This window comes from Pimephales promelas, chromosome 15, assembly GCF_988280905.1.
Source record: "Pimephales promelas chromosome 15, fPimPro1.hap1.1, whole genome shotgun sequence".
In the NCBI taxonomy this organism is placed as follows: Eukaryota; Metazoa; Chordata; class Actinopteri; order Cypriniformes; family Leuciscidae; genus Pimephales; species Pimephales promelas.
Genome location: NC_142783.1, coordinates 9309109 through 9335139, shown reverse-complemented (window position 1 = coordinate 9335139; position 26031 = coordinate 9309109). Strand labels below are relative to the sequence as shown.

At 35.5% G+C, this 26031-nt stretch overlaps 1 protein-coding gene across 2 annotated transcripts in view; it reads right to left on the bottom strand.

The window, feature by feature from the left end:
- The window catches only part of LOC120488200 (kelch-like protein 29), a 256509-nt gene that overhangs the window by 120133 nt on the left and 110345 nt on the right, over window positions 1–26031 (bottom strand). For both annotated transcript variants that reach the window (XM_039684777.2, XM_039684778.2), the window contains 2 exons: window positions 25082–25278; window positions 21232–21491 (listed from right to left, as the gene is read on the bottom strand). In XM_039684777.2, coding sequence (XP_039540711.2) covers window positions 21232–21491; window positions 25082–25278 — 457 coding nt within the window. The remainder of the gene's footprint in view (window positions 1–21231; window positions 21492–25081; window positions 25279–26031) is intronic.

Here is a 26031-nt window from a genome sequence, read left to right as displayed (position 1 = left end):
CTGCATACTAATAATGCAAGTAGGCTAAGCGAGACGAAATAACGTTAACATTTCGTCTCGTCTCGTTTTGGTCAACGAAAATGAAGAGACATTTTAGCATTGTTTTTATTTTTGTAAACCACATTTAGTCTCGTTTTTATTCGTCAACGATATTGCATTATACATTTAGTTATAGTCATCGTCACACGACCAGCATTTACGTTGCGTCTCGTCTCGTTTTCGTCACGTGATAAAGGTTCGTTGACGATGATATTTAGTCATAATTTTCGTTGACGAAAGCAACACTACCGGGTACCCAATGTAAACCAGACATTTTATTTTATAAGTAGGATCCGCTTTCATTGAAATATCATTAGAGCGCCGTCAGCGTCACACTTCGCAGGCCCGCAGTAATGGCAGCAGGCAAGATGGCGGCGCCCATAGAGTTCGTGGCGGATTTGTCTATAGTGCAGGTATAGGGGGTCCACCTCAAAGAGCATGCACAGAGAAGTCCAAATTAAACATGATTTAATGACTCGTAAATGTAAGTACACATTGATGGCCTAAGACACGAAACGAGCGGTTTGTGTGAGAAAACGAACAGTATTTATATCGTTTTTACCTCGTGTAATCACAGCCATTTTTATTGGCTGTAATTAACAATTTTTCATGCGAATTGTGCCCCATTTCAAACTAAACTGCCAGTGTGAAAGCCGTGTTGCACTCAGCAGCTTGGGTTGAGTTAGCCAGGTATTTCCACCAGCTTGAAGCAGTCAGGGTAAAGGTCCGTCAAAGTGATTTTGTGCCTCTTTGGGATGGCACCATGAGAAGCCGTTCACTTGCAGAATGCAAGCTTCTGAAGAGGTGATGGTGCAGTGGATAAGACACATGCCTTTGGTGTGAGAGACCCAGGTTCAGATCCACTGTGAGACACCAATGTGTCTCAGAGCAAGACACTTAACCCCTAGTTGGTCCAGAGGCGTGCGACCTCTGACATATATAGCAACTGTAAGTAGTTTTGGATAAAAGAGTCAGCTAAATGAATAAATGTAAATGTAATGGAGAGCATGTCTGGAGTAATGAGTTCAAATATAGGGGTGAAAAGCCAGTGGTTGTTCTGTAGGCAAACATCGGTGCCTTGAATTTGATGCGAACAGCAATTGGCAACCAGTGCAAGTTACAACAAATATGGAAGCTACAACAAAACGAAGAGCAAATGATCCACATTAGATGACATTCATGCTTCATTTGCGCATGAGAAATGTGGTTTTGTTGTGTAAAACTGTTGCATCACTATTAGACCAATTAAAGCTCTGGAAATTCGGTGCATGCAAATGCATTTTGTTGAAAACAAATGGCAGTTAACAGATGGGTGGATTAATTCTTAGTTTACATAAATAATTAAATAATGCGGTGTTGTGCAAAACTACTGCATCACTTCTAGACCAATCATACCTCTGGAAATACCATGCACCTGGATACAGTTCGTTAAAAAAAATGGCACTCAACAGATGGATGATTCATTCAAAGGCTTGGACGGTATTTATGAGTTGGAAAGACAAATCCGAGCTGTTTTGAAACATCACGATCTGTACAGTACGTATCCTCGCATGCATCATGAAGGATCTGTCAATCCTGACATAATGATGTGATGCTCTACTGATGCACAAACTCCTGTAAAAACGTCCTCCTCACATGCATTTGCACATTTGAACGCAACAGAACAGCTGCCAGGACTTCTAAGCGTCGTGTTTGATACTCATCAAATTGCTATTGATCTCCAACAAGTAAAAACTCAGTTTTCAGCATCTGTCAGCCACAGGTTTCTGATTCAAAACTTTTGACAGATATTCTCATTTACAGGAGAAAGCGATTTCTGAAGAAAGGACAAATCCCAAAAAGATCTAAAAAGAATATCTGTTCTCTAAAATATGTTAAGACAAAAAATCTGTCTGGAATCCTCAATTGTGTAATTCTGCGATCAGCTTGCGAGATTCATGTAAACACTGAAAGTTCACACTTTGTCGCAATTTTCACCACTTTTACAGGAAACAACAGTGGCCAACAGTGAACAAACTTGCTGATGTAATGTATGGTTTGTATAATTACTCAATTGTGTACAGCCATTCATTCTCAAGTGCAAGTGTTTGGCATTTAAAGCAGTTAGACATACATCTACCTACTCCTACTGTATATTACCATTTCAGTCGGATCCGACTGTTGGTGATTCCCTATGCGAGACACTGTCTATGAATTTTCTTGGTAATGATTTTTTTTCTAAGGTAGGTTGCCATTCCACATAGTGGTTCAACAGACCACAAACCTCACAGTTCGGATCATAATGAGGTCTTTGAGTCACGGATCAGATCATTTTTCAGATCAGCAAGACAATTGATTCTTTAAGGGATGTGGGGATAACTTAGCTTTCCATTTGTTACTTTAAGCACACTTTAAGTACTCCGATACTACAGCAAAAAACTACTTGCCTAAAAAATAAAGTTTACATTATTAAAGGCAAGTGAAAAGTGAGTAAAAAAAAGAACAAATACACTAATTACAACCATACACTGTAAAAATTAATGCACTTTATCTAATCAATAAAATTGTGGCAACAGATTACAAGCAATATTATTAATTAAATTTAACACATACGAATTGAGTAATACTTAATCAAATTAGTTAACCATTTAAAATGAGTAAAGTTTACATCCCAAAAATTAACAAAAATATCTGAATAACAGACGTCAACAATTAATTAAGAACTATTTATATTATATTGCCAACACTGTAAAAAATTTGGAGTAGGATTTACTTGAAAAAACCTTGCTAAACGATCTCACTCAGAAAATGCTAGTAAATTTACAAAGATTTGCCAAGTAAAAACCTAAACATATTTATCAGTAGCTTTAATTAGAAATCTTTAAGTTAAATTTACTTGGAATGTGGAATTAAGTAAACTTTACAAAAAATAAGTAATTTTAACTCGGCTTGTAAAGGTTGATTAATACCGATTTCCTTTGCCTTTGTATTACACTTCACTAAAACAATTATCTTGAATTTTATTAGTCATTTATAGTATGTTCTTTACTTAGATCATCTAAGTAATTTATATATACATAATGTCAGACATTAAGCCTTATGTGAATGCAAACACCTCAATACTTGGTAGACAATACACAATGGTGGTAACATTTGATGGATCGTTTTTGTGTTTGAATGTGTCGTTTTAAGCAAAAAATTTACTCGAAATGTCACAAAATGGCAATTTACTAATACTGAAAACAAAAATCAATGATAAAACAGTGTAAATACAGCTGGAAACCAGTGAAAAATGAACCTCATTAATTATTCAAGGTCCAGTGCATGATGGGAACCCCAGTATCAGAAAAGTTGAGTAATTTTTACTTAATTTTATTGAGTTGATATTACACTTTCATTTATACTCGCTTGAAACAAGTACTGATATGGAATTTACTTAGTTTTTTAAATTCTTGCTTGAACTAACTTTTTCAAGTAAATTACATTGGGTTTTTTCACCAGTATTTCCTTAACCAAAAAATCTTTTTTTACGGTGAACATTGAAGACACCTGATGTTAACAAGCAGAATTACTGAAGGAGAAAACCATAATTTTAAAACAATCCTAAAACAAGCACCGATCACCATAATGGTGACTGAAATGTATGTTTTTTTGTTTGTTTGTTGTTGTTGTAAGTTTTACTCATTTTAAATGGTTAACTTTTAAGGAATTAATTTGATTAATTATTACTCAATTCTAATTTGTTAAATTTAATTAATAATATTGTTTGTAATCTGAGCCACAATTTTTTTATTAGATAAAGCGTATTCGTTTTTACAGTGTAGATAATTACAATATAAAGTTACAAATAAAGTAAGGTATAATAGTTAATTTCAGGTACAAAAATATAATAATTAAATGTAAAATAACACTATAGTGTTCACTGTATAAATTTAATTTAATCTGTGTTTTGTTGTTTGATTAACATTAATGGCAGGTATTTATAGGCTGCTGTCACTTTAATACTTATCCGATTGTGTTTAAGAGAATACTAGCAGAGACTGGTATTTTGACATTTGCATGTGCTTGTGTCCATCCGCGCCTCTCACTGTGTGCACGCACTTCTGGTGTGTTTGTGGCTGTGCGTACAGATAACGGGTACCAAGCACCAAATTCAATTGCCTCTTCTTGCGCTGGAATGGTTTAAAATCTATTAAATGTGTCAACTGGCAAGACAAAACATGGGCAAATAATAAACTTTCACTTTATGGTGGTTAAACTGGTCCATACAGACTATCTATAAGCCATGTTTCCACCGACACTTTTTTATCCGAATTAAGTGATATCGAATGAAAAATGCCTTATGGAAACAGTAAAATTCGATGAAATTTCATGAAAATCGACTCAAATGAAATGCGTTCGGTCTCATCGGATTTTCTCTTGATCGATATACGGCTAATGCGATAAAATGATGGAAACGTTATTTGCCGAATAAATAACGAATTGCGATTAAGTTTTATGCCCTTTTATGGTTGCAACACGCCAGAAGACGAGTTCATTTCCGGCCAGTCTGTTTGCGCACACATGGCGGATGTCAACAAAGATGTAAGTGGACAAAGCAAACAAGATGCTTCAACCAAAGGGTTTCCGTGAACCACGATCTCCCAGAACTGATGGAGCTCTGTCGTTCCCACACCACAGTCACCTCCGCTGTCGTCGGGCATTTACGTGCATCATAGCAATGTTTATAGCGTCGTTGTTTTCTTAGGTTAGTTTTGTTTGTTTTTACGTGGCTTGGTTGAATTCTAATGTAGGTCTGTTATTTCTGGTTAACAGACTGCGGCGCTGCTAACTAACACACCGTTGCTATGGACGCAGTTCAGAGACGGGACAGACTATTTTCTTTAGCAGAAGCAATACTCGTTTTTAAATCAATAAACTCGTTTTTAAGTCAATATTTTGTGTCATAATTGATTTATTTGGTTGATTTATATGTAATAAGCAGGATAATATATAGCGAGGCGGTTGTTTTAGCGAATACAACCCCTTCAACAACCGCCTCACATACATTATCCCATTCATATGTCGCTATCAGCTGGCACATAAGCATTATTAGGCTTCAACTTGTGAATTTGTTGGTAGATGGCGCAATCCGTTTTGTCCAACAAAACTTTGTTCGCAAAAGTTTGCTTGATTGTTGTTCGATTCAGTGCGAAAATGAATGGAAACATTTAAAAATGTCTCAAATCAATTCGATATACCAATTTGATCGCAAAACAGCATGTGACGTCATTACGTACAGGTTTTTATTCGCTTTAAAGCCGTTTGATGGAAACACACTTTGCTTTATTCGCATGTGTTTTTTTTTACCGAACTTCAGATAATTCGATTGACAAGTGGATGGAAACATGGCTTATGATTAACTGAACCCCTAATTACACACAAACACAATCACACCTTCGGACAATGTAGCGTCTTCAATCAACTTAACTACATGTTTTTGGATTGTGGGGGAAACCCAAACAAACAGACACATGGAGAACATGCAGACTCCATACAGAAAGGACTCCTGCATGGCTCAGCTGGGATTCGAACCAGGGACGTTCTTGCTGTGAAGCAACAGTGCTACAAACTGAGCCACTCAATAGACATAATGTCCCAATTAAAAATATATATATCATCTGAAAAAAAGACATCTTAGACTGCAAAACAAATGCATTGCAATAGATGAAAATGCAATGCAGTATTTTATTGTATTGCATGGCTAACTGCTGAGATCACAGACTGTTCAAAATAAAATAAAATAAAATTTTAGTTTCCACTAGATCATAGGAGAGACAATCAGAAGACAAAAACCACCACTATCACCAACAACAAAAACAACACAACTAGCGAAAAACACACCACAACCCGCCAAAATGATGCCATCCGGACATTAAAATTATCGCTCTAATATTTCATTTCATGGCCAGACACGCTTGCTGTGCTCTTCACATTTTCCTCGAGACATATAATAAACAGCAATTCCCAAGGCAAGCCATAACATGCTGGAATCAAATTTGCGATGTTTATTTTGCTGCTTGTAAATATAAACTTGTTCAATCAGAGCCATAAATCAAAAGGTCGAGCGGCTCTCTGAGCGAATCTGTGTACAGATGCTAATAGAAATTGAAAATTCAGGAAGATTTCCTTGTGTTTCTGTGCTTGAAGGCGCAGCCATTTGATAAAGAAATGCAAAAAAAGAGAAGTGAGAAAAGAGAAAGAAAGAGAGAGAGAGCTACATACACACTAAGACAGCCATGCATTAAAAATATATTAGATAACAGAAGGGGAGACAGAGAGCACATTCCTGTGACGGGACGGCAGACTGATGCTCAGCCAGTGTGAGAGCGGTTTGATGGATGGGGAGCGTCGCTGTGCTGAAAAGAAGACAGATTAAGCATGTCCAAGAAACACTTTTCTCTCTATGGATTATATAGAAAGATGCGTATCCTGGAACAGCACAACAGTCAGTGGCACTACAGCCGGACAGCGTCATGTCTCTAATGATGCCTGTGTGTTGAGATAAAGCAGAAGACAGCGGCTCACTTTGAAAAATGACCTGGGAAAACAGCCTCCATCGCAATACTCAGCAATTGCATTTCAGAGTAAGCAGAGAGGCCAGAGAAGGGCGAGAGCTGCCGGATACACACCAGAACGGCTCATAAAAACACATGATGTGTCAGCCTTCTTACTTAAAAAAAATATTTAATAAACATTCAATTTATTTATTCAAATACTATATTATTTTACGTTATTAATATTAAACTTTTATAACTAATTACTACTAAGAGCCCCTGAAGGGGACTTTGCAAAAAATAAATAAATAAAGACTAATCGCGAGTAACTTTCCTGAGTTTTATATTTATATTTACGTTTTCTCGTGCGCACGCGATAGTCTTTATTTTATTTTTTATTTTTTATTAAAAAGAATATATATATATATATATATCTTGTGCGCACCCAATAGTGTCTAGTGCACATGCGAATCTTTATTTTTGCAAAGGTTCCTTTAAGGTTCCATAAAAAAAACAAAATATATAAAAATGAAAATAAAAAAAGATTTGCTAGAGCTTGACCAATGGATACTTCTGAAGGTCTGTGAAACTGTTTTTTTTTTTTTTTTTTTTTATGCTTGTAGAAATAAATAGAGGATATTTATTAGAAATATATTTATATAAAAATATAATCTACCAAGCACATTCATTACAATTGTAGTTTGTTACTGGTTTCAAAATACATAACAAAAAATGTAGTTAGTGACGTAATCCATTACACATTTAAGTTAATATAATTGGACTACTTTTTGATTAATTTTATATTACTTTTGACTTAAATAAAATGCTTATCACATTGATTTGAATAAGATAATCTTGTATAAAAACACACAGAGATTTTTTTTTTTTTTAATAATCATGAAGTGCATCACATTACGTCAGGGTTCATGATTGAACTGCAAGGGGTTTGTGAGTTCAATTAAAAGCTTTTAAAGGGTACATAGCGTGCTTTTAAATCATTCATTTTTACATATAAATCATACCGTTGTGGTCTATATAAAACATAACTGCAATGCTTGGGTCTGAATTCCTCATTATTATAGCTCCACAAGCCCCTTTTCTACCCCTTTTCTGATGTGCGTCTTTGAGCGACCCGTTTCAAAGCGGCCCCTTTAAATAAAAAGGAGATGCGTCATACCCCGCCCGCTCTCCAGGTCGATGAGTTCACGGTCAGTTCAACTCCCCACGTTCGGCCATTATTGTAGTTTGATTAGAGATATACGATTATATACGATACCTTCAAAGAACATCTTTATTCACACGTTAATAAAATGTCAACAACAGAAGACTTGTCCATCAAGCCTTACATATTCGAGCCAGAGCGAGCGAGTTGATAAAGACGACGACGAACCTGCAGAACAACGTCTTCATATGTATATATTGGTATGTGAGTTAACTGTTTTGTGTTATGAGTGAAAGTCGACTATTTCTCTTGTTAAAACAAGCACACTGACAAGATAAATGACTACGGCCTAATCTTAGCATAAAAATCTGTATTGATAATATGATATGTTTAGAAAAGCATCAGAAAAGCAGCTAAATGACCATTGATGAAACTCAAGAACAATAATACTGCAGACGTGTAACGTTACTTCAAAACAAAAACAAAGAAAGACAAAGGTACTGCTAAACCATGACCACCATGTGTTTTAAGAAAGTAAAGTACATTATTTTTATTAACAATATTTACAGCTTATCGAAATGCTCCGTTCGTCGTCTCCAAAGATAGAAGGAATTTACCTCTCATTCAGACGAAGTCAATCGGCAAACCCTTCTGTATAACGTTACTAGCGGAGGTTGTTGAAGTGGGAATCCTTGAAGTGCTTCAGGTCACTACATCCAAAAACCGAACATTTTGACTTGCCCTCTCGTAACTTCTGCATCATTGAGCTCGGACTACAAAATCGGAGCGAGAAATAAAAATGGCGGATTGCTCCAACACTATATGGAGAAGTGTTGGGCCGGTAGTCAATGTCCTTATTTGTCAGTTTCGGTGCAAATACGGTGACGTTGTAGTTCAACAAACATCATAGAAAACAGACAAATCTGAACAGGTTGAAAAATATGACCAAAACAGAATATAAAGATATAAACAAAGCACCTGAAGAGAATAATTTCATCTTTTCTGTACTTATAAACACTCCAAATATACAACAAAATGCATTTAAGGGCTAAAAAAAGTCGATTTATATGTCCCCTTTAAGTTATTAAATCATAAAAATGTCAAATTTAAATAAAGAATTAAAAAATAAAAAAATAAAAAAATAAAAAACATACTAAAAAATATTTTTTTACAAAGCATTTTTTTGTTTACCTACATGACACGAGACCATTAATTGATGTGAGATAACTGTGAACTTAAATTTATTTATTTTTATTATTATTATTGACCTAACTTAATTAAGTTAACTTTAGTTAAAATCTCAGAGGGGACTAAGTAAATATATTAGTTCAAGCAGATTCATCTGTCAAAAAAAGTTGGAGAATTGCTGCATTGCATGTAAATCTAGAATGACGTGACTTTGTACAATTCAAATCATCAATTAATCATCTCTTTCAACTTCTGAATCAATACTTTCATGGATTATAGATTGATTACTTATTTAGATTTTTATTTATTTATTTATTTTTTTAGGTATTTGTTTAAATATGGTATAGGGGGGTAGGAGTACATAAGTTTTACTTCTTCCTACTCCTTTTTGTACATGTAAATAGAGGGTTGTTTTTGTTTTTGTTTTGTTTTTTTGTTGTTGTTTTTTTGTTTCTTTTAATTAATATTCCTTGTTTCATTGATTAATAACTGTATTTTTATTTATTATTTACATGTTCAAAATAAAGATCTCAAATCAAATCAATCTCACTGAGTGATAATTCAAATAATAATCAATGTGTCGTCAGGAGCAAAATAGATATGCTATGTGGCAATGTTGAGAAAACACTTCTTAAAAGTGAAATGATTTCTGTTAGTCCAGTGATCAAATGCTACAAGTCTCAGTTTTCAGGCACATATAGTGCCAAGTCTATGTGTGCAATTCCACAAACCTGGAAGACCTGCTTGTAGGGAGCATTAGGGAGAATCAATGAATTTTGAATAATTTACTGCCATTGCAAGAATAACATGTAGCCTAATCATGTAATTAATAAAAAAGTAACTATAGTCTGATAACAAGTGTGTATATATATATATACCGGACTGACCCTGTTCCACGGGGTGAAAAATATGATGATCAGCCAAGTTTATGGGTCTTCACACAGCATAATCTCAAGAAAATATTAAAGCACTTTAAAAATGGCCAACATTGTGGAAAAACTGGCAGGTTATACATATTCATTCCCATCCATCCCAGATGTGTCAATTAAATCAAAACTTTTAACCACTTGCCTAGACCTCCTGGGAATAGTGACCACTGCTGAACAATGACCCTTTTTTTTCATTTCCAAGCACCAGGAAGGTCTTTCTTTATGACTATTTAAAAGTGCATTGAATTGGTTTTGCTGTAATCCATCTTGTTGAGATCCATGACACATTAACTGAACAATGAAAGTTAATCCTGAAAGTTAAAACCCCCAAAAAACATCATTTCATTCGTTTTCACCAACAGCATCGATTTGTTTGGGTGAGGAAGTTGACATTTCTGGTAGGATGTAGGCATTCTGCTACTAAAAAGAACTAAGAAGAGGAGAAATTACTGTGCAATAAGGAATGAAAAAAAATCTGAGCTGCAAGCACAGCCTAAAAAAAAACTTGCATTAAATTTAATGAAGGTACTATTTAAACGTCCATGTATTATTTTAATTAAAGTATTATAATGAATCTGGACTGCAGGGCTCGTCTTCTAGCTTTTATGACTTAATTCTAGAACTTCCATCCAGCAAATGTACAAAACGAATGTCTTTTTACCTGCAATTTTGAAACCCTGGTCTGAATCTTAAACGGTTGCCTGCTGGATGAATGTCACAGAAACTGTCAAAAATGTCATATTTCACCCAACAATCAAAAGAAAAAAGAATAAGCAATTATAATTTACATATAGTTTTGGTGTAATTCACTCCTAAAATAAATCCAAAAATGAATAAATGCATAAATTAGTTTTAAAAAATGCATACAGAAATGCAGAAAGAAAGCGCATGGTCTAAACCACACGGCACAAGTGCACTTGAGGGCGTGTCCGAATCCACTTTTGCTAGTTTACGATGGGAAAAAAAAGGTCCGCACGCCTGGCGCATGGTCTGAAACGGTTTTCCCTATTCTTTTAATGAGTAATGGGTGTGTTTGGGGTTTTACGTGCAATAAACCAATAAGAGTCTCATCTCCCATTCCCTTTAAATGCCAGTTGTGCTCGCACCATGGCGGATTCGCTATTTACATGACGGAATTTGCAAGCGGAAAAGCTGAATGCTTCCCTAATGAGGAAACGGATCTGCTCGTGTACAAGGTTAAAGTGCTCAAGCAAACCATCCACCATATCTTTATGTACACAATAATAATATTTTACATTGTAATCCTTTTATTTTTAAAATTTGGCATATTTGTGTGCTGCTGCACGTCCCTGTGTGTGTAATAAGCAAAGTGTATGTGTGTTGTGGACCCGCCGATAGGTTCATATTACTAATGCGTCCATTAAATTACCCAAAAGGTCAGGTTTAGACCAGGTTTCAGTTGGTCAATGGCGCAGATTATTTCAGTTGCATCAAAATAGCAACACGTCAACAATCAACACGAAAATTCGTTTTCAGACAAGCACACCCAAAGGCGCACAAATGGGTGCAACTGCATTTGCTATTTAAACAATGTGCCACAGGTTTCCGCCACACTGTGCTTGGTGAATGATAGAGCTTATAGTCTTAGAAACACTTGGAAACTTAAAACACATCTATATACTGTTTCCAGTGAAGACAGCATTAGTTATTAGCACATATTATAATAGGTTCTATTTGCTTTTAATGCGACTGCGGTGCTCACATTCAGTGGGCGGGGCTACGGTGCGATGATGTATACCTATTTGTTACAGTTTTGCTCTGGAGGCAGTCACATGCAAATTTATTTCCAGACCTTCCAATATCAACCAACCTGTTTTTTGTTGTTGCTGTTTTGTGCTCGACTAAATAAATGCTTTGTTTATAATGAGGATGTTGATTTAAACTTGGAAACTTTCAGGATGAAAGTATGAAAAGAGGTAAAAATACCTCTTATATATCAAAAGATCAAGGCAAATTTGATTTCTCGTGTCACAACCCCTTTTAAATTGGTTTGCATAATATGGTGGCAATAAAACAGCCTTGAGCACAAGACACCACCTAATCCATAGCATAGGATTCAACACTGGATTCAAACCTCAGTAAAGCTGACAATCAAAATCAGAGGGAGATCAACACAGCAGCAAAGTTCACCAGCTCTCTGTGTGCTGAGTGCTGTGAGATGAAAGACTGAGACTGATGTCCTGCTGTGAGCCAATCTACTGAGACAACGCTGGAGAACACCTGAGACCTGAGAGACCATCATTAAAACAACTGACCCGATAGAGCTCAGAGTGACCTCAAACCACACAAAAACACCTTTATATCACCACTTAAAAACAGTCTGATATAAAGAGAAAAAAACGTCCTTCCATAAAATGGTTTGTTAATGTCAAACATCTGATGTTTAACATCTGTAATGTTTTATGGGGAAAAGGGTGCATTTTATCACTTAAGGTGCATTTTATCACTCGACTAAATAAATGCTTTGTTTATAATGAGGATGTTGTTTTAAACTTGGAAACTTTCAGGATGAAAGTATGAAAAGACGTAAAAATACCTCTTCTATATATCAAAAGATCAAGGCAAATTTGATTTCTCGTGTCACAACCCCTTTTAAATTGGTTTGCATAATATGGTGACAATAAAACAGCCTTGATCACAAGACACACACCACCTAATCCATAGCATAGGATTCAACACTGGATTCAAACAGATTTCAAGGCTGTATGATAATTTTACAGATTCTCAATTTATACAAAAAGATATGTTGTCTGGATATTCATTACGCCAGCTCTTTTAGGCTGATTTAATTCCAGACTGATTTTAATTCGTATGTCAAACCAATGCTGAATTATGTGAACCTGCTAAAATAAGTTAATTATGGCATAGAACAAGAACAAAGATACTCATAAAATAGCAATTTGCTTTGGGAAACAGAAGTACAATATTCTTTAAAAAAAAAACATAATTGTTTTGATCGTGTTCAGATACGGTATCTTATCCCACACCCAGAGGCTCTTTAAAAATTATCAAGCGTTAAGAGCATAAAACACTTTTTATTTTCCATCTACTTACATTATAATCCAACAGCATTCAGCAGCATATTTCCATAGTTACACCAGCCAAATGAGTCACAGAATAAAATACCATAAAGTTACAGAGTGTGATTTATGTACTTGTCTGTAAAAATGGGGAGAATACGCAGAATAAAAGAAGAGAGAGAGAGAGAGAGAGAGAGAGAGAGAGAGAGAGAGAGAGAGAGAGAGATACTTAGAGAGAGAAATAATGTAAATAAAGAATATTTTTATTTATTTTTTTTACCCCGAAGTTCTGCTTCAGTGCCATGCTGGATTTGTGATTTCATAGGCTAAAACCCTGGGGAACAGTGTGAAGTAGAGGCACTCATTTCAGCCTGAACTCAGATTGATTTCCTATCCAGCTCCTTCTCAATGGAGGCAGAGCAGGGCCAAATAAACATAAGGTCACTGCATCAATCTCTGCTGTTTCCTTCTCATGACATCTGATCCAGTTTCATAGCGATGCTTAACGCACTCCAAACAGTGTGTTCAAATGGATTAAAGATTCCAAAAGCAAATATATTTAATAGGCAGATGCAGATGGAGTCAACCTGTTGTGGAGTAACTTCTCTGGATTAGTCTAATATTATATTGCTGCTATAAATAAGTATTGGTTGCAAACAACAAACAAAAACTCATGTTAAATCTACTACCATTTAAATTGACTAAGGGACCGTTCTGTATTTATGGAAAGGTCCACCGGAGGGGAGGGTCATGTCTTTTTATTCTTTGATGAGGGGCGGGTCATCCAACTTTTTTTCGTCTATAGGGGAGGGTCACCCAACTTTTGTATTCATCAAAACAGGTAAATTTCAAAGTGGCTTGTTTGGTGCATATTTTTTCCATGTAGCTTTATGTAGCTCTCTCGGTCTCGGCCCCCATCGCTGTCAGATGGGTCTGACCCAACAAAAATCCGCGTGGCGCTGTTTGACAGTCCGTGCAGGCTTCAATACGCGCTCAGAAAAAGTGCATTAGAACAGAACGGCAAAGAAACGGTTACCCGGCAAAGCTTTAAAGCACGAGCAAATAATGAACTTTTGTTATTGTGAATAAGTGCATTGTCCTGTGTGTGTAACTCTACCGCTGCATTAACGTGTGATGTGAATGTACATCGAGTGTATATTGGGACTGAGGCGCCCAAACTGCAGCTGATATAATGTGCGCTGTAGCACGATACGACCATATTTTAGTTTCCATTCTTATGGCGTTTCCACAACAGTGTTAGTGAGTAAATCTACTTGTGGAGTGTGCTGTGTTGGACATAGGGCTACTACATTTTTAAGTTACTATTAGTATTATTTGAAGTTAACAATACGTAGGCTCCCTACACCAAAAAACTAGTTGAGGATAAATTCTTTAAAATTGGGCAATTCCAGCGTTGTGGACGTGACATTTGCAGTCAAATCTTGAAATTTAATACTGAAACGTCTGTTTATATATTCAAACTCCCTTAAGGCGGGCTTACACGGTGCATTTTTTTGCTGTTTTACGAGCTGGAAGATGATTTTTTTTTTAAACTCGGGAGAAAACGCGTGGAAATCGGTTGTGCTCACATGTTGCGGCTCGTGTCGTGTGCTAGGAAGATACGAGCCGAGCCCAGCCGAACCTTTAGACCCCACGATCATTTTTAAACATGTCTAAAATGTTCGGGAGCTGTAGGCTTGAATTCGTGAGGTGTGTGCGCTGTGCGGTTGAATGAGCCGGTTTGTCGATCTATCTGAATTTTGATCAATCAGGAGCTGAAGAAATCCACAGAAGAAAGGCGAAAATGGCCGTAAATTTGGACTATTGATACTACTTTATTATGATTTTAGTCTCATAATGATTAATAAATGCATGCACAATTATCAATGAACTTGATAAATGTTGCAGATATGTTTACTATGCCCAAAATGCCTTTCAACTTGAACGCAAAATTACATGTTACATGAACGCGTCACCACTGCATCAGCACCGAAAACATGATTTAAAAAAAAAAAAAAAATTCTAATCAAAACTCGTGATACGAACCGAATTGTAGGTTTGGTCTATCGTTACAGCCCTAGTAAGACGAGAAAGCAGGAGTTTAGTCGTTTATCATGGCTATCTGAACATCTTTGCCAAGCGCAAACCAGTACAGAAGTAATCCATAAATTATCGGGGAGGGTCATGCCTTTTTTCACAATCATTTTGGAGGGTCATAGAAAAAAAATATAGCTGACGAAGGGAGGGTCAAGTCTTTTTTGACTACAGATCTCAATTCTCCTCCGGTGGCCACTTAAATAAATAACGAACAGTCCCTAAATAAAAAATTATGAAAAATATATGAGCAAAAGAAAAAAAAATCAAATAAAATGTATTAAAAAAATGTAAAATCATTCATTTATTTATAATTTTACTTTTTTTGATGGAGTGAATGAAAGAAAAAAAATACATATTACAATTTTATTACATAAAACATATACACTCACCTAAAGGATTATTAGGAACACCAGTTCAGTTTCTTTTTAATGGAATTATCTAATCAACCCACATGTTAGTTCCTTCAATGCATTTAGGGGTGTCGTCCTGGTCAAGACAGTCTCCTGAAACTCCAAACTGAATGTCAAAATGGAAAAGCAAGGTGATTTAACCAATTTTGAGCATGGAATGCTTGTTGGTGCCAGACGGGCCGGTCTGAGTATTTCACAATCTGCTCAGTTACTGGGATTTTCACGCACAACCATTTCTAGGGTTTACAAAGAATGGTGTGAAAAGAGAAAAAAATCCAGTATGTGGCAGTCCTGTGGGCGAAAATGCCTTGTTGATGCTAGAGGTCAGAGGAGAATGGGCCGACTGATTCAAGCTGATAGAAGAGCAACTTTGACTGAAATAACCACTCGTTACAACCGAGTTATGTAGCAAAGCATTTGTGAAGCAACAACACGCACAACTTTGAGGTAGATGGTCTACAACAGCAGAAGACCCCACCGGGTACCACTCATCTCCACTAAAAATAGGAAAAAGAGGCTACAATTTGCAAGAGCTCACCAAAATTGGACAGTTGAAGACTGGAAAAATGTTACCTGGTCTGATGAGTCTTTTTGTTGAGACATTCAGATGGTATATTCAGAATTGGAAAATGGATCCATCATGCCTTGTTACCACTGTGCAGGCTGGTGGTGATGGTGTAATGGTGTGGGGATGTTTTCTTGACACACTTTAGGCCCCTTAGTGCCAATTGGGCATCGTTTGAATGCCAAGGCCTGCCTGAGCATTGTTTCTGACCATGTCCATCCCTTTATGACCACCATGTAACCATCCTCTGATGGCTACTTCCAGCAGGATAATGCACCATGTCACAAAGCTTGAATCATTTCAAATTGGTTTCTTGAACATGGCAATGAGTTCACTGTACTAAAATGGACCCCACAGTCACCAGATCTCAACCCAATAGAGCATTTTTGGGATGTGGTGGAACGGGAGCTTCGTGCCCTGGATGTGCATCCCACAAATCTCTGCAAGATGCTATCCTATCAATATGGGCCAACATTTCTAAAGAGTGCTTTCAGCACCTTGTTGATCGACCTGGATGATCGAGAGAGAATCAAGCCTGCTTTTGTTTGTATTTTATTATATATATATATTTTTTTTGTAGCAAGCTTAAAGAAGAATAAAGAAAACAGTCCAACACCGTGGCACAACAAACACACTCAGGCTCTTAAGAGAGTAGCCAGAAAAATGGAGCGCAACTAGAAGAAAACAAAACTAGAAGTATTTCGCATTCCATGTAAAGTAAGCATGATTGCATATAGAGAAGCCTAAAAAGCTGCTAGATCTGCTTATTGTTCAACCCTATTAGAAGAAAATAAACAAAACGCTAGGTATTTATTTGAAACCGTGGCTAAACTAATTAAAAAAATAAAGCTTCAAGCCCAGATGTTTCTAAGCAGCACAGCAATAATGACTTTATGAACTTAGAAGATTGATAATATCAGTGAGAAAATTATAACTATGCAACCGTCTACTACATTATTACATCAGGGAGTGCATTGTAATCTCCCTAGGGGAAAAAAAAAAATATATATTCATTCATTACTATAGGAGAGGAAGATTTTTTTCTAAAATCTGTACCAACTAAGCTAATAAAAGAGATGCTTCAAGAGGTCAAAGTTCCTCTTCTTAATATCATTCATTCATCTTTGTCATTAGGATACGTACCAAAAAGTTAAGCCCAAGGTGTGGTAACTGTAGTATAAGCGTAATAATTTTTCTAATAATTCAACAGCCCGTCATCAATAATTGCGCTTACTTCCTTGCTTATGCTTAAATAAATTCCTTTATCTAGCAAAGTAAACTATCAGACTGAAGTATGATTCTCACAAAAATGTATTTTCTGCAGGCTTTATGAAGGTAAATGTAGGTGTTTTTTTCTAAAAAAAAAAGGTCACTTGGAAACTCCAAAGCACACCTAATAACCAAATGATATGAAGAGATCATATAATTAAAACATGTGCACACATGTGCAAAAAAAAAAAAAACTTTTCAGAATTCAGTGTACAGTATATACAGTATAAAGTTGCGATTCTGAACAGGACCACATGGAAATGGCAAAACAATTAAAAATAAACAACCAACCATCTAAAACTAAACCAACCGCCTTGAGCTGATTGCTTTATATGGCTACAATAGTACACAAATCCAATCAGAAATACTAGTCACAGCAACATACAGAACATACACATGCCAGATAAAAACGTTATCCTGAATGTGTGTGGAAACAACGTGAATGCACTAAAATGTGTCATGAATACAATATGTGATTAGTGCGTAGAGAGCAAACATACTGTACATGGCTTTTTTGCGCATCAATAACAGACTCAGGCTTGAAACTGTACGACTCCTGAACGACACTGCATTCGGCTTTACCTTCAAACCTTGCATCCATCAAAACTTTATTTGCGAGAAGTTGGTTTGCTTTATCCAGCTGAGAAACATTTATATTAATTCATTCATTCTTTATGTACAACATACACATAGATATGTTTCATTTTCTGTCTCCTTAAAAAAAGCTTCAGTGTCGTTAAAAGTACTTTTTTGTTCTTAGCTTGTAATGTAGCTTGCCCTAAAAAAGTTAACTTGAATATCTTGACTGCAATTTATGTATCTTTATGTATTAGTATATTTTATCTTGACAACCTGGAGTCAAAATAGCTCTGCCAACACTGCACATTCATACTGATTTCCATTTAAGTTTGACATGAACTTCTAAAATGACAGCTTCATCTGGTGACATTTAAATAATGCAACCAATGCTGATTTAATCAATGCTGAACCAATTAACTACTGCTGACTGTTTAGAAACTTAAAATAAACCCTTTAGCAGAACACTTACGTAATATGTACATCTTTTAGCCCACGGAAACAAGTTACAAGTTATTACACTGGAGAAAACGTGTCATTTATGAAACTTGTAGACCTTCAGGCATGGGCTCTATTCCAAAACATAGTGAGCTGTTGCAGTGACACTCTAATACGCACAAATATACAGAGAACATTAAAAATATATATATATATATTTGTATTATATCATTATTTAGATGACTGAACTTTTTTAGCAATACTTTCTATATTGAATTATTTATGGGTATTTTTTTTTGGCACAGCCTTAATGCCACACTGCAAAAAAAGTTGTGGCCTACTGGGAGTTGGACTTGAAACCCGAAGCTTGCGGGTTCGAGTCTCAGTACCGGCAGGAAATGCAGGTGGGGGACCAATTGCTCCATATGTGTGATCATTTTGATAAGGACTTCATATCAAGTAAATGTTTATGAATTTAAGAATGTATAGATATAGAATACAGTGCAGAAACACACTTCACCCTTCATTTTGGAAAGGAGCCAAGGTAGTCTTGAAACAGGGTTATTATTGGTCTCAATGTTAACAGTGAACATTACACTTTTGTAAGGAACAATGACATCTTGGCCTGAAGCTCTGATGTCCAGCCAGAGTGGGATGATACGCTTCCCCTTCAGTCAGTTCCTCTCTTTTTTGCTACAGAACAGCATGCAATCAAGTGGTTTTTAGTATACTTAATGTAAGGACATAACAGCACATTCTCAAGATGATAATCTCCTCAAACGCTCAGCATGAGCACGACATCATGAATGTTTCATTTCCGTATTACTGGGACTCTTTTCAGATCATCTCTGAATGCTCACACAGATATGAAAATCAGTAAAGTCTGCTGCACCTCGAAGGAAGAAAATAAAAGACCATTTCTCAATAAGGATAGCACATTTCCAGAAATTGATTACTTTCTATGCACACCAGTGATTTAATCTTGCTCTTCTGTCAAACAGGCACAAAGAACGTGATGTTTTGTCTCCTTTTCAGCTTTTCGTCACTTTCCGAATCCGGCAGGATCAGACCTGCTCTGAAACTCTTCTGGCCGCAGAAGATCCAAACACAAGCTTCGGCTTAAACACCAAGGATGGAGTATTCCTTCAGCGCACATTCAGATGAGGCATTGGTTTACATTTCATTCTTTTATTCTGGGACTGAGAGTTGGTTGTACACATATTTGAGGGCTGCTCAATCTTTGATATCAATATTCCTGTAAATTTATTTTCAAATATAATCAAACACAGATGAATCTGCCAATTCAAACTACTTTTCAAAATACTGGACACAAGTTTTTTAAGTCTCTTACGCACATCAAGGTATTTGTTTGATCAAAAATACAGTAAAAATGAAATATTGTGAAATATTGCAATTCAAAATCTGTTCTTATGATCAAAGCTGAATTTTCAGCATTATTACTTACAGAAATGATAAATCCTCATGAGTCAGTCTAGTATGGTCGATATGACATCTTTTATACCCAACTTGGTCATGTCTGGATTTAAAAGTATAGATGCAAATTTCTCTCACCACAAGATTAATCTCAAATAACTTATCGTTTGTTATTGTGAGATTATGACATTCTTCTCATTCTGCTTTGACGTTTATATAATATACAGTGGTGCTCAGAATTAATGGCACCCCTGGTAAATATGATCAAAAATGTCTGTAAAAAAATCTGAATATCTTTTTGATCTTTCATTAAAATACATTTGCACAAATCTAACCTTTTTAAGCAAAGTAATTGAAAATGGGTGGGGATCCCATTATGAAATAAATGTTTTTCTACAAAACATGTTGATCCCATTTACCAGGGGTGCCATTAATTCTGAGCACCACTGTCTAAGGGTTGATAATTTGGGGGTCAATACACATTTCTTATTAGTATCAATGTTGAAAATGGCAATCAATGTTGACTAACTTTTTATCAAAACCGTGATGCAGGGTTTTTTCAGGATTGTTTGATGAATAAAAATTCAAAAGAACAGCATTTACTTTAAATAGAATTATATTGTAACATTATAAATATCTTTACTGTCACTTTTGATAAATTTAATGCGTACATATATACACACACACACACACACACACTGACCCAAATCTTTGCAAAATTGTACTTCTCCACTATGGGATGTCTGAAATACCCTGAACGCACAGTAAACAAATGAAACATGGATGAACGCAGTGTTGTAGTACTCGAGACTCGGACTCGTCTCGGACTCGGTCTCGAGACCATATTTTAATGGTCTTGGTCTTGTCATGGACTCGTGTCCATTTGGACTCGGAATTGACTCGTACTCGAACATTTTTTTTTTTAGGACTCGGAATTATTCCCGAGTCCACTCGAGTTGAATTAAAAATATTTTTCATGATTATTAATGTATGGTAATAAAATATTTCGTTAAATTGATTGACACGCCCAGTGATTGGTGATTTTCTAGTGCGCAACTGCGCATGACAAATTGTAATAAAATTACTTTTAACACCACCTACTATGTGGCCTTTTTACCCTAAACTGATCATATTTTTTAAACTCTAAGTAAATTCAGTAAAAAAAAAAAAAAGGATTTCTCTAAGTAAATAAAACTAAATTGTAATCAACCCTCACTGGTCTCGGTCTCGACTCGGACTCGACCATCTCTGGTCTCGGACTCGACTCTCTATGGACTCGGTCTTGACTCAGACTCGACTCTCTCTGGTCTCGGTGTCGACTCGGACTCGAGTGAGGTGGTCTCAACTACAACACTGGATGAACGGTTGTGGTAAAACTATTAGTTAAATTGGGTCGTACTAAATTCCTATGTACCACATTTGATGAAAAGTTTCTCTATCGTGGGACATTATTCAGGAAAACGGATCAATTCCGAGCAGCTCTAGCATATTTATACAGTACGTGACCACCAATGAACAGCATGATTAACAGAACCAGGGTTGATGTAGACATGAGCCAGGTTTCCTACCTGGACTCTGCTGCTGGGATCCTTTTTAATCCATTTAATGACCGTCTCATAGACCAGCTCCTCAGCTTTTGTGTTCAGGCTGTCGTTGGACATGTAACTAACCAGGTCTTCTTTGGAAATGTTCAGAATCTCATCTTGACCGGACACATCGGGGAAGTTCTGCAGGGCGAAGGCCTTTGCCATGTTGTGGAGCTCAGTGCACTGCATCGCCTCTGCCATGGCCAATACTCCCAGACAGTTACTGGCCGTCAGCTGTTTCTCTGCGAGAGGAACACACATACACACACACACACACATGAGCAGGGAAATAAACCCTGAACGCATTAAAAGTGAGAGGTGTTGGAAGATTACATTTATCCAAGTGTGTTGCTGCGAGTATAATATCGCAAGCAGCTAGTGGGAAAAAAAACACCTAAGCATGGAAATCGATTGGACAGGAGGCTCTACGACGGCTTTGCCAAGCCCAGACAGACACAGACCTTTTTTACCCCATGAAAGGTCAACAAAACCACCATTAAACCTGTTCATTCTTCATAATGCACAACTAAAACAGCAGTTTTGACTTAAACCTGTATATTATTCATTTGATTTCCATTATGTGATGCATTGATTGTAAATTTGTTCACCCATCAACTGAGGACCGTCAAATACAGTGAAAAAAATGTCACTTCGTCCATTTGGTCCAATTATTTACAAGAGTTATAGCCACATTCTAAAACCAAATTTAGTCCTAAAAATCACTAAGGACTAATAACACCTACAGTATGTATTCTCGTTTACACAACATAGTAATAAATAAATAAATAAATAAAAAACAAGCAGAGCAAATTTTAAATAAATATCAAGCAGTCATAATAATAAATACAATAAATAGAAATATAATAAATAAATACATAAAACATTTAAATATATATTTTAGAAATAATGTAAAACAAATGCTATAAAGATATATTTCTACAAATAAATAAATATGATCAAACACTAATTTTTAATATCAAGTAATGTTAATTTAAATATGTCATGTTGTATGACATGTTTATGGGTAATTCATGCTTAAAAGTGACATTTTTATAATAAAAAAAAATACAAAAAGAAAATCACAGCATTCTATTTAAATTTTGTGTTGTGCAATAATTTTGACTAATAATAATTTACAATAGTTTAGTGATGCTATTATAGATGTAGATGCAATTATCTACAACAGTAAATAACTGTTGGCTTTAATTGGGTGAAATTGTAGGTGTGAGCATTATTCTTGCTGTGTTAAATCAGGCGAGCTCTGGATAAAGGCATAAAGAAAACACTCGTCTCGTCGTAGCACTTAAAACACAGCTATGTATAATGAAAGCACATTAGGTTATAAAACCATAAGTGGCTTTGATTTCTATCACCAAATACTTCAATGCACCATCTTGATTATAAGAACTTAGAACTCTTTCCGGCTGATGAAATCTCGACTGCCCGCAAGATGAATCTTCTTTGGCGAGTGTTCACTTTTCATACGCATTCAAGTGTCATGTCGCTTATCTGAAGCAGTCACGCTAACAAGAAGTTTTAAAGTCAGTCTTGCACATTTCTATTTTTCTTCTATAACTTTTTTTGTATACTGAAGTAGATGGAGCACTCCAGCAAATCCCACCAGGAGAGAATGTCATTTCATAGCTGTTGAGGTGCTGATAGATTAATAAGCTCCAGATCCCAGGGGTTCATGGGAAGAGAAGTACAAACCAGAGCTGTCAAAGATGCCGACACTGACTTTCTGATTCCGAAGCTAAACTCATTATTCACATTCCTCGCACCTGCCTTATCAACCCAAATCTAAAAAGGGCATAATTCATGCATGTTAAAAAGCATTTCGATAACTCAATTCAGTTTAGTGCTGTCAAATATAGTGAAAAAAATGTCACTTCGCCAATAGTTCAAAGTTCGGTCCAACAATTTACAACCGCACAACCAACCACCGCAATGAGTGACAACCGCATTCTACAACCAAATTAACTCAAGAAAATCACAAATGACTAAAAATGCCTATTTACACAGACAAAATAAATAAATAAATAAATGAAGCTAAGTGAAAAACCAATACCAAATGGAATATATATATATATATATATATATATATATATATTTACATAAATATTAAATAATATAATAAATATAATAAATAATATAATAAATTCATATATACGCTTAATAATGAATACAAAATGTAAAATAAATATTATAAATAAATGTTATACATAAATATTTGTATGAATCATTTTAACGTCATTTAAATTAAAACTAAAAAAATAAACTACACTAACAACATGAATTTATATGCAAATCGTTATTTTTGAATTCTGCTTTGTACAATAATTATCATCAATTTTGACTAATAATGGCTATTTATTCTTTTTACAGGCATAAAATAAATACATAAGCAAATACATACGTGTAATACACATTATTTATACAAATAAATATTATAGTCATATATATATATATATATTTATAAATAAATGTAAATACATATCTGTTAAGTTATTAAATATAATATAGGTGGCATTTCAAACACTGATTTTTAACATTAATGAATGTTTCTGTAAATATGTCATATGTTGCATGACAGGTCATTCAGCAACATTTTTATTAAAACTACAAAAAGAAACTACACTTTTAGCGTGAATTTATTAGAATGCTAATCTATTTAATTTACTTAAGATCAAATTCAAACTCTAATACTGCATTCTGCTTTGTATCTCAATGCAACTTCTGAAACTCAATAGACTCCACTACATTCTCAATTCAGTTGTGAATGGTGCAGATCGCCGGCCACAGCCACCCGACAGGATCGACATGCTGAAATATGTATGGATTGTCTCCTCGGAGTCTGGCTTGTAGTGTAATATCTGACTAAATTATCACGAAAAGTATTCTGATTACTAGATATTAGTGTATATCATTGTCAAGACATCTGATCACAAGCAGCGTGCAAGCCATTACGAGTGTTGTAATGAGCAACAGTATTTCTGATTCACTTCAGTCCACAGTAGTGTGTGTGTGTGTGTGTGTGTGTGTGTGTGTGTGTGTGTGTGTTCATCTGTCAATCAACATAACACAAGCCTCCAGCTCTGAGGAGGGAAACAGAATTCAGAAAGAGAATATGAGACATGGACGGAATGAATAACGAGCATATTCCCTCACGGCTTCGCCATGAAGTTACAGTAAATTACTCCAAGATTTTCGAGTACCTACAAAAACAAACTCATTAGAAAGCCTATTATCATAATTTGTCCATGAGAGATTGAAAACTACAATCATGTTCTGCACTCATCGCAGCTTTTATTTCTTTAGGTCCTCTTTCAATGTTAGACAAGGTTACTTGCACCGAAAACAGTCGTGATTTTGTTTTTCATGACTATATTTCTCCATCTCACTGACCAGACGTGATGCAATGATGAACAAAAACGGATCCGGGTGATGTATGAAATACATGCAATTTATTGTTCATTCAAACAGCAACGAATTAGTGGTAACACTAACACAATAAGGTTCATTAGTTAACATTAGTTATCTACATTAGTTAACATGAACTAATAATGAATTTAAGTTAATTTCAACATTTACTAATACTTTATTAAAAAGTATGAATTACACAATAATAAAATGCACTAATAATGCACTGTGAACCTAACATGAACTAAAAATGAACAGCTGTATTTACAGTAACAAATGTACTGCTCATGGTTAGTTCGTTAATAAATGAACTAATGTTAACTAATGAAGCTTATTTTAAAGTGTTACCGAATTAGTTGCTTTAGGAACACAGCTTTGGATAAATTGAAACATCTAGAGAAACATTTCTTACCGAGGAAGGAGATACAGACTTTGCAGAAAGTGTTGAACTGGAACTTGTTGGCCGCCTCCAGTAAGGTCTTGGCGTTGGCCGAGTCGATAATGAGGGAACCGGTATAAACAAACTCCAGGAGAAGCTCCAGAACGTCTGAACCGATGTTGCTCATCGTCAGCTGCATCTTCTCACCGTTTCTGTTCTCGCCCGATAACCTGGACACAGATTGAAGAGCGTTAAACCAGAGACCTGCAGGTTGGGTTTCAACTGCAACTACCAGTAGAGAGGTAAATATATATATATATATATATATATATATATATATATATATATATATATATATATATATATATATATATATATATTTTAAGTGTGCAACAACTACTTTTGCTCTGTTCCAAAACCTGACTTCTGAACCAGGTTATTATTGTTAGGTACATGTGAAATAAAGCTGAAATATAATGAAATATACATATTAGAGGAAAAAGCTAAAACTTAAAATAAACATTATTATTAGAAATGTTGAAATACTAAAATTGAATAAAATAAAAAAGGGAAACACTTTACAATACGGTTTTATAAGTTAACAGTAGTTATTTATCTTAGAATAAGTTAACTTTTAGTCTTAGTTAATGTTAATTTCATCATTTACTAATACATTGTAAAAGTTGTATTTGTTAACATTAGGTAATGCACTATGAATTAACATAAACTAACAATGAATGACTGTATTTTTTACTAACTATCATGAACAAATATAATAATTACTGAAGCAAAAGTATTGCTCATTGCTCGTTCTTGTTATTTAATACATTAACAAACAGCCCGTTCTCATCCCAAGGCGTCATCTAACTGATGCTTTTGACCATGCGTCAACATCCGACGCACATGGCACCCTTTAGCGTCAATATGAGATGCGCCCTCTTGTAGTCTAACCCTAACCCTACCCCAGACCTAAACCTACCCGC